Source organism: Talpa europaea (assembly GCF_964194135.1).
Source record: "Talpa europaea genome assembly, chromosome: 15".
Classification (NCBI taxonomy): Eukaryota; Metazoa; Chordata; class Mammalia; order Eulipotyphla; family Talpidae; genus Talpa; species Talpa europaea.
The window spans coordinates 49,891,686-49,902,826 of NC_140083.1; the positions used below are offsets into that span (position 1 = coordinate 49,891,686).

Sequence of the window (11,141 nt, forward strand, 5' to 3'; positions counted from 1 at the left end):
TTCCAGCTCACTGTCTTACTAATGTTTTCGAATATCCAGAAAATAGTACATCTGGAACATTCTTTTATAACCTAGGTAATTTTTCTAAAGTATATTTCTCTGGTTGTTGTTTATAATAGTCTTTGTCATATTTTCTTTTGTTGAAACTTTCTGTTCATGGCTTACTTTCAATATCTGATATTCTAAAATCTATGTCTGTTCAAGAATAAAATGGGATGAGTAGAAAGGGTGATTTGGAGCACAGACAATAGAGTCTGTCATTTCAAAACACTTCCTCAGCATGTTTGCTGTGCCTTTCTTTGTAGAACGTTTCTGTTCATCTTGCTGGAATTCCTTTCTTATTTCCCTTAACACACTTGAGTAAGCAGATTGCACAGAAAGAAGCTCCCCTAACCTTCATGATGCCAAGTGTGCCCTTCTATTTGGTGACTTAGTGTTTAGTCTCACTCTGTAGTGGATATAAAACCTACAGTTGACTATTAAGCCCAGCACGGGCTCAGGGTGCAGGTGAGTGCGGGGTGGGGGCAGGGTTAGAGGTCTTCACCTCTAAGTCTGTGGATAAATTTGTCTCCCCCCCAATTTAAAAACTAATAGCCTGCTGCTGACCAAAAGCCTTGCTGATAATACAATTGATTAACATATATTTTGCATGTGGTATGTTATTATACACCATATTCTTACAATAGCATGAGCTAGAGAAAAGGAAATATTATTAAGAAAATCATAGGAGGGGGTTAAAAAAACATAGAGATAATACACTTATAATAGTACAATACTGTTCAAAATCAAAAATTTATGGGAAAAAACCCTTAAAATTCATTGATAAGAAGACAAGCAAAACAATTTTTAAGAAGAAATTCACATATGAAATATAGTTATATGTGGTATAGGGTTAATAAGCACATAGAACAGATCAATATTCATCAAAGAAATAGATATTAAATTTACCATGAAACACCACTGCACACCTATTAAGATGGTAAGGTTAATAAATGACTGACAATACCATTTTTTGGCAAAAATGTGAAAAACAGAACTTCTCATAAAATTCTGCTGGCACAATCACTTTGGAAAACAGTTTGCTGTGTCCTAAAGTTAAATATATACTTTCTGAATGACCTAGTGATTCCACTTCATATTCACTCAAGAAAAAGAAAAAATACGTTCATAGAAAGACTTACATATTCACAGTAGTGCTATTCATAACGACCCAAACTGGAAACAACCAAAATATCCAACAATAAAAGAATGGTTAAACAATTAATGATACATCCATATAATTAAATACTATTTAAAAATATGAAGGAATGAACTGTTAATACAACAACAACATGGATGAACCATGAAAACATGGTGCTGAGTAAGAGAAGATACAGAATATACCATGGGTCTCTACCCATTAAATTCTAGGGAAGAGAAACCTAACATCATGATAGGTCAGTGATGACTGGAGCCAGGTGAGGAATAAGATTTACTAGGAAACAGCACAGGGCAGTATTTGGGAAGTGATATAAATGTTTTGTTTTTTTGCTGGTAGTTACAAGTATCTATGCTTATGAGTCCAAAACTCACTGGACTGCAAATTAAAAATGCAAGCTTTTTGTTGTTTATAAACCAACTCAATAAAAGTTGATTTTAGTTTAGTTTTTTTTTTTCTTTCGTGTGTAGAAGAACTAGGGTGTAGACCAGAGGTGCAGGGATTTAAAGGATTCACCAAAGTGGGAAGTAGAACAAGTGGATCTACTAAACACTCTGCTAAGGGGAACAGCTGGCTAGACAGGAGAGGTCTGCTGCACCTATGGGTGAGCTCTCTGGCCAGGAATGGAACATAGGCCTTAGCGGTGATAGCTCTGAGACTTAACTCCTAGGCCACCAGAGATAATCTTATTGATAAGATTAAGTGTGGCAGATATCTCTTGGTAGCTTTGATTTGCATTTCCTTGATGATTTGTGACATCGAGCACCTTTTCATACACCTGATGGCCATTAATGGAACATCCTTTTTGGAGAAATTTCTGATCAAGTCCCCACACCTGTTAGGATGGCTATTCTGACAAAAGAAACAAAAGACAACAGGTGTTGCCAAAGACATGCAGAAATCAGAATCCTTGCTCACTGTTGGTGGGAATGTAAAATCATGCAGCTGCTCTGTAAAACAAAATACAGGCTCTAAAAATAAAATAAACAAGAACCACCATTTAGCTTAGAAATCCCACCTCTGTGTATAGGTCCAAAAGAACTGAAATCAAGATCTCAACCAAGTTTCTGCACTCCCACGTTCATTGCAGCACTCTTCACAACAGCCACGATCTGGAAACAACCAAACAGCCATTGACAAGTAAATGGATTAAAAAAAAAAAAAAAACACATTGCATATACATACAATTCAGTACCAGACTAAAAAACAACAAGGAAATCTTACCACTTCAGACAACATGGATGCATGGATAAACCTGCAGAACTTTATGCTAAGTAAAGTAAGCCAGTCTCAGAAGGACAAATACTGTATGTATATCAGGCGTGTAAAATAGCCAAGTTCAAACAAGTAGAGAACAGACTGGTGATTGTCAGCAACTGGGGGAGAGGAAATGAGTTATACTTCAATGCTTATAAAGTTTCAGTTATGCAAGAGGAATAAGTGCTGGAGATCTGCTCTACAATACTGTGATTACAGTTAACAATTCTGTGTCCTGCACTAAAATTTTGTTAAGAGGGTAGATCTCATGCTAAGTGTTCTTACCATGAAAAAAAAAAAAAAAGTAGTGGCCACAGGAACTTTTATTTTTATATATTTAAAAGATTTATTTATTTATGCATACAAGCTGGGGTACAGGCCAAAAGTGTGGCGGGTGAGAGGATTCACCAGAGAGAGAGTGGGGAACAGAACAGGCAGATTGGCCAAAATACACTGCTGAGGCAAGCAGCGGACAAGACAGGAGAAGTCTGCTTCCCATGTGGGTTGCTCCCTGGCCAGCCGGGGATCAAACTCGTGCCACAGTGGCTGCGTATTGCTTCATAGTACGGTGCTTAATCCCCTGTGCCACCAGGGAGGTCCAACAGGAACTTTTAGATGGAAGTGATGGATATGTTTATAACTTTGATTGTGATGATAACAGCAGAAGTATACATATATGTCTGAGTCCATCAAATGACATTTATTAAACAGGCAAATCGATTTTTTTGTTTATCAACTCTACCTCAATAATGCTATTAAAAGATCAAGTGCAGGGGCCTCCCTGGTGGCGTAAGGGGTTAAGCACCACACTATGAAGCAATCTGTAGCCTCTGCAGCATGAGTTCAATCTCCGGCCAGCCAGGAAGCAACCCACATGGCACAGCAGACCTCTCCTGTCTCACCCACTGCTCCCCTCAGCAGTGTATTTCAGTCAGTCTGCCTGTTCTGTTCCCCACTCTGTCTCTGGTGAATCCTCTCAAACCACCCCCCACATCTCTGGCTATACCCCAGCTCTTGTATGCACAAATAAATCTTTAAAAATAGATAAGCATATACAAGATCAAGTGCAGGACATGGATCAGCACATTGCTGTTGGGAGTACACATTTTACAACTGTGTTGAAAATAATTTGAAATTATCTTATACATTTGAAAATCTGTATATCCCATTACAAAATTGCACTTCTGGATATATACCTTAAATAAATCTGTCCTAAAATTATTAAGGGGGAGTCTAAACCATGAAAAGTCCAGAAAAATCTGAAGAAAATAAGAGGAATTTCCTTTACCAGATATCAAGATTTACTGTAATGAGATATATAAACTAAATGTGTAATATTTGGGTGGAAATAAATCAAATTACAGGATAGAGAATTCAGAAACAGATGTCTGTATATATGGAATAGAATATGATGGTTGTAATTAGTAGTTACTGGAGAAATAATAATATTAATACATGCACATGTATGTTCCTGTGCATGTGAATGATACGTTTATAATAAACTTATTATGTGCCAGGCACAATTATAAGCACTTTTATATATTAAGAAATAGTCCTGGGCCTCCCCTGTGGTGCAGCGGTTGAGCGCTGGGTTGCGAAGCTGCCCGCAGCCTCTGCAGCGCCAATTTGATCCCCGGCTGCTCCCCAGCCACGGGAGGAGGGTCCCACATGGCGCGCAGACCTCTCCTGCCGCCCGCTGCTCCCCTCAGCAGTGTACTTCGGTCCTTCTGCCTGCTCTGCTCCCCGCTCTGGCTCTGGTGAATTCTCTCACCCTCCCGCGCTTCTGACTGTACCCAGTGCATGTATAAACAAAACAAACAAACAAATAAAATAAATAAATAAAAACATGCCTATATAAAAAAAATAAAAAAATAAAAAGAAATAGTCCTTATAACAGGCCTAAGAGAGCAGGCACTAAAAAATAATAGTGACATCAGCTAACCTAATTCAGATACTCATGGTAATTTACTAAATTATTTAAGAACAATGTTGAACATTTGTGGCTCATGTGAAAATTATAATTCCCTCACAAGAGAAAAAAAAGATGTAAATAAGTCTTTAAAACATCTTTTATCCCCCATTAAAAACACTGTTTCCAATGAATATACACACAATTTAAGAATTAGTAGACTTCTGTTAGGAGCTTTAACTTATATGATTGTATTGAAAAATAGGTGAGCAAATGGGAGAGAAAGTAAGGCAGTTAGCTGCCTCTAGGGGGTGGGACAGGTTTCTTATCTCTGTGGCTGTCTGTTTTTCATTTTGTAAGGTGTGGTCACATGGCACAGTCTATTCTCTGGATTTAAATGGAAGGTGGACACTATTCTTGTTTTCTTATTTTTTTTTAAGATTTATTTATTTTTTATACAAGCACTGGGGTACAGGCCAGAGGCACGGGAAGGTGAGAGAATTCACCAGAGGCAGAGCAGGGAGCAGACCAGGCAGAAGCACTGAAATACACAGCTGAGGGGAGCAGCAGGAGAGGCAGGAGAGGTCTGGTGCGCCATGTGGGAATCTCCCTGGCTGGCCGGGAATTGAACAGGTGCTGCAGAGGCTGCGGACAGCTTCACAGCACTGCGCTCATCCCGCTACGCCACTGGGGAGGCCCACTATTCTTATTTTCTACATGTCCCTCCACTCTCTCAAGTCCCCCCCCCCCCCACACACACCTTTCTATTAGTGTCAGATGAGAATAATTACCCATATTTTGAATCAGGCTTTGTGGGAGGAGGAACTAGTGGGAGAAGAAGCACAGTGGGTACAGAGCAAATGAGGCGGGTCTCCCCTGTACATAAGCCTAATAAAATGACGATTCCTCTCCCTTCTCTTCTTGCATGTGCTGGGGCTGTGGGTTTAGGAGAATGTGAAGACATGAGTTCAGATTTCTAATCATCCAGAGATCATGTCAGCCAGCAAAACAACACACTCCTGCCCTGGCCTCCTCGCCCGAAAGTTGACCCTGCCTCGGTGGGACCACCCTCCTTCTAGCATAAAACCAAATCCTTCTATTTGCTCATCCATGACTGCTCCCACACACTTAGGAGGACAAATGTGTTTAATTACCAGATTTATTTTGTAATCCAGAGGGCTACCACCCTACAGAGACTCCTGCTGAGGTCACAATGTTCATTTGCCTCTGAGAAGCCTGCTGTGATTTTAGTCCATATTGCCTCAGAAGTGAAGAGTTCAAGCTTTGCACAGCTTAGAGACTGTCTGCCACTGACAGGATGCTTCCAGAACCATAAACAATAACTCAAAAAAATTCTTCCAATCTTGAAATACATACTATATACTCCACCCGTTCTGCCTTCTTTGCCTCCTGATTTTCTTTCCGTTTTTCTTGGCAGTTGTCAGTGTTGGGTAAATATGCCTTTTACAGAGTTGCCAGTCTGTCAGGTCCCAAGGAGAGGAAGGAAAATGGCAAGAAAATCAATTCAGGATTGTGTCTGGCAGAAGGTGTGTTCCAGTCTGTGTGGCAACAGGTTAAAACAAGATAAAACCTAACAGAGGAGTAAGGATGCCACAGTCAGAAACCAAAGTCCAAAACATAATGAAATCCATGTCCTAAATGTCAGTGTCATTAAAACCAAGAGCAGGGGGTGACAGTAGAAGGAAAGGGCCAGAGAGGAACAGCTGCAACAGTAGCATTGGGTCTTTTAAAAACTTAAAAAGCAAGAAAACAGTTTTCAAAATGAAGTTGGTCCCCAAAAGTAGAATGCTTTTAGGGCTATGCTGTGCCATGTTATGGAGGCAGAGAGCAGCACCTCTCCCCCAGATGGCCAGTGGCTCCAGGTAAGCTCCCCATCTTGTATATCACTCTGTAGCACCACAACATAAGCTTTAAAGAAAAATCAAGGTTATTAGCTATCATTTCAAGTAGTTTTGCAGAATTAATATTTTCCAAGAACTCCTTGTGTTTTAAAATTATTCCAGTATTCTAGGGCACACTATCCAGTCATTTTATGGGGATGGGGAGACATATATCACATTAACGCAGAAGCAGAATTCAACATGCACATCAGGAGAACAGAGTCTTATAGGGAAGATAATGAACATTTACTTGGATATTATGTTTTAGATTTTAAACAAAAGAGTGAACCTTTGAAATGAAAAACTAAAGGAATCATTTTCTTAAACAAAGGCACTGATAATGAATCATACACATCAAAGATTTGTATAAAATGATAAATTACATCAAAATGGTACCAGGAGAATATAATAAACTTTCAATCTCTGGTAGTGAATGAAACAGGGATCCATTTAACAGAAAACCTTTCCTTGAAAGAACAGAAATATATTTTCTGAGCGTTTGAGCCCTGTAAGAATATGGCACTGCGGTCCTCTCATAAAAGGCAAAGGCATTGTTTTCTCTGTGAACTCTTCAGGATAACAAAGTAGACTGTTATGTCTAACAATGTTGGTTGAAAATGAGAACCATTTTATTCTTTGTACTTTCATAAAGTGGTAGGTTTTGTTTGCTGAAGCCACTAATGACAGGCCTTCATTGCCAAGAGCAAAACAACAACAGTAACAGAAACTGCAGATGCACAAATGCAAATCCTCAGTGGCACAGTTAACATTGAGAAATCCTCAAGGTGCTTACTGAGTACCTATCATTCCTGACTATTCAGCTTATACCCCAACTTCATCCCTCACCAGATGTCAATTATGCAGTCACTTTAATAAGCACATATTTACTGAGTGAACAAACAATAGCAGAATGTAAGAATGTTAAATAAAAAAAATAAAATTGAAGACTTGAAGGTATGGAAACTAAGGCAAAAATTTCCAGGGGAAGAAACTTTACATTTTGATCTTTACAGTTAACTATCAAAGAGGTCTAAGGATGTCACCTGTGAGAAGGTTAGAGGGAGTCCCTCTGTTGAAGAAACAGGAGAATCCTTAGCAGGCAGCATTGACCAATGATGAGTTACTGCTCCAGAGGCCAAGAATGACCAAAATCAAATGAGATGAGTTCATGTTGCCCACATATTATGAAGAGATGCCAGAGAATGAGCAAAAGCTCCTGTATTTTGAAGGCAAGAAGGATGGACCTGTCAGAACTCTCATGGCAAGGATGCTTTAGAACTGCATGGAAGAAACGAGACACCATGGACAGATGGGGACTTACTGGAAAAGCTTAGTCCAGGGACATTGAACTTCTGGTGATATTAAAGTGAGCCTTTTGAGGTCATCAGAATATTGTTACCTTACTTTTCCAAATCCATATACACTTTGATCCAGGGACTTTAACTAGATATTTGGGGAGATAAGAGAATTTATTAATAAAATTACTATAAAATCTTTGATTTGAGTAATTCAAATCCCAAAAAACTGAAGAGGAAGGAACACGTCATACCACATTTTAAGAGGCCAATACTACCCTGATTCGAAAAATCACCAAGCACTTCACACAAAAAAGAAAACAGACCAATATCTCTGAAGAACACAGAGACAAACTTCTCAACGAAATGTTATCAAATTGAATTAGACAATTTGCTTACATTAAAAGAATCATACAACATGACTAAATGGGATTTATTCCAGAGATGCAAGGATAGTTCAACAGAAGCAAATCAATAAACATGATAAACCACATCAAAGAAAAGAAGGATAAAAATCCCATGATATCAATAGATACAAAAAAAGTATCTGATGAGAAAGACTTAATATCCATTTATGATTTTAAAAACTCAATAAAATGGGAATAGAAGAAACATACCTCAACATAATAAAGGCCAGTTACGACAAATTTAAAAACTGACATCATACTCAACAGTGAAAAACCAAAAGTTTTGCAACTAGGTTCAGGAAAAAGACAAGGATATTCATTTTCACTACTATTATTCAACATAGTAGTTGGAAGACCTTGCCAGAACATTTAGGTAGGAAAAATATATAAAAGAAATCCATATGGCAAAAGAAGTATAACTATCACTATTTACAGATGACAAGATAAAATACATAGAAAACACTCCACCAGAAACTATAAGAAACATAAATGAGCATAGTAGAGTGACAGGATACAAAATCAAAATTAAAAGATTTCTTGCATTTCTATATACACTCAATTCGTACACAGAAGAAAGAAAACAATTCCATTTAGAGTCATATCAAAAAGGTTAAAAATACCCAGGAACAAATTTAGCAAAGGAGGTGAAAAACATGTATACTGAAATTATGACAATGCTAAAAATAAATAAATAAATAAATAAATAAATAAATGGAAAAATATTCTTTGCAGGTGAATTGGAAGAATTAACGCTGCTTAAACGGTGATCTTTCCTAAATCAATATACAGATTCAGTGCAAACTTTATCAAGGTTTCAATGGCAGGGCCTCCCCAGTGGCACAGCAGTTGAGTGCTAGATAGCAAAGCTGCCCGCAGGCTCTGCGCCAGTTAGATCCCTGGCCACCAGTGAGGGTCCCACATGGCACGCAGACCTTTCCTGTTGCCCGCTGCTCCCCTCAGCAGTGTACTTCATCGGTCTGCCTGTTCTGTTCCCCGCTCTGGCTCTGGTGAATTCTCTCACCCTCCCACACTTCTGACTAACCAGTACTTGTATAAATAAATAAATAAATCTTAAAAAAAGTTTCAATGGCATTTTTTGATGAAACTGAACATACAATACTACAATCTGTATGGGACTACAAAAGACCCTGACTCACCAAAGCAATTTTGAGAAAAAAAAAAAGAATAAAATGGAATATCAGGCTCCCTGACATCAAACTATATTACAAAGTTATAATAATCAAAGAGTATGGTACTGGCACAAAAAGACACAGACCAATGGAATAAATAGAGCCCATAAATAAACCCACACATGTATGAATAGTTAATTTATCACAAAGGAATAGAGATAATATAATAGATAAAGGAATGTCTCTTCAACAAATGGTGTTTGGAAAACTGGAGAGCTACATGAGAAAGAATAAAATCAGAGCACTACTTTACACCATATACAAAAATTAATTCAAAATGGATGAAAGACTTGAATGTATGATCTGGAACTATGAAATATTTAGAAGCAAACATAGGTGATATGCTCCCTGACATCAACCCTAGAGATGTCTTTAGGGAGATAACTCCAATGGCAAGGAAAACAAAAGCAAAAATGAGCAAAAAGGACTATATCAAACTTAAAAGCTACTGTACAGTGAAAGAAAGTGTCATCAAAATGAAAAGTTATTCTGCTGAATGGAAGAAGATATTTGTACATTAGATGTTCAAAAGGGGGTTAATATTCAAAATATATAAAGAACTCATAAAAGTCAACAACAACAAAAAAAAAACCAAAGAGTCAGATTGAAAAAATGGCTGAGGAAAATCCTGTTACTGGTCCGGGCTTTGACAGCAGCTGCTCCTGGAAGATCCCAAGGTTGGCGTGGAACATGCACGAGGCGATTGGAGGCTGGCAGAGGACCCAGGCCGTAGTGGCGAACAGAGAAGAGCTAGACCCGCCTAGCTGGCAGTGCCATTTGCTCTGTGCATCCACTATCCGGCCCCGGCCAGAGCGGACAAAGGGCTTGGGTGTAGGGCGGGGGATAGAGGAAGGATCTGCAGATCCAGTGCCATCAAGTCCGGCAAGCCCATACTGTTTAAATAAAAAAAATGAAGAAATTAAGGCTTAAGGAACTAGAGAGTCGCCTGCAACAAGTAGATGGATTCGAAAAGCCCAAACTACTTCTAGAACAGTATGCGACCAGGCCGCACATTGCAGCCTGTATGCTTTATACAATCCATAACACATATGATGACATTGAACATAAAATGGTTGCAGATCTAGGATGTGGTTGTGCAGTGCTTACCATCAGAACTGCAATGTTAGGAGCAGGGTTATGCATTGGATTTGACATAGACGATGATGCACTGGAAATATTTAATAGGAATGTGGAAGAGTTTGAGTTAACAAATGTTGACATGATTCAGTGTGATGTGTGCTCATTATCTAACAAAATGTCCAAGTCATTTGATACAGTAATTATGAATCCTCCCTTCAGAACCAAAAATAATAAAGGAACAGATACGGCTTTTCTGAAGATTGCATTGGAAATGGCAAGAACAGCAGTATATTCTTTACATAAATCCTCAACTAGAGAACATATTCAAAAGAAAGCTGAAGAATGGAAAATCAAGATAGATATTACTGCCGAACTGCGGTATGACCTACCAGCATCATACAAATTTCATAAGAAGAAATCAGTGGACATTGAAGTGGACCTAATTCTGTTTTCTTTTTAAAGGCTTTTAAAGACAAAAGCAGTCTAAAACCTAATTATTAAAATGAATAATTTTTTTTACTAAAAAAACAAAAACAAAAACAAAAAAAATGGCTGAGGATATGAATAAATACTTCTGTAAAGAAGACAAACAGATTGCCATCAGGCACATGAAAAAACATTCATCATCACTTATTACTAGGGAAATGCAAATCAAAACCATAATGAGATGTCACCTCACACCTGTGAGAATGGCTGTATCAAAAAGACAAGAAACAACAAGTGCTGGTGAGGGTGTGGAGATAAAGGAACTCTTGTACACTGTTGGTGGGAATGTAAAATTGTATAGTAAATATGGAAATCAGTATGAAGATTCCTAAAAAAAATTAAAAATAGAAATACCATGTGATCCAGTTATCTCACTTTTGGAAATTTATCTGAAGAATATGAAAACACAATTTGATTT

At 38.1% G+C, this 11,141-nt stretch overlaps 1 protein-coding gene across 1 annotated transcript; it reads left to right on the forward strand.

The window, feature by feature from the left end:
* Nucleotides 1-10,067: 10,067 nt before the first annotated feature.
* LOC311184562 (rRNA N(6)-adenosine-methyltransferase METTL5-like) lies at nt 10,068-10,697 on the forward strand (the record flags this gene model as incomplete). Its single annotated transcript, XM_084254669.1, has 1 exon — nt 10,068-10,697. One exon carries the CDS (start codon nt 10,068-10,070, stop codon nt 10,695-10,697), a length of 630 nt encoding a protein of 209 aa, XP_084110795.1.
* Between the last annotated feature and the right edge of the window lie 444 nt (nt 10,698-11,141).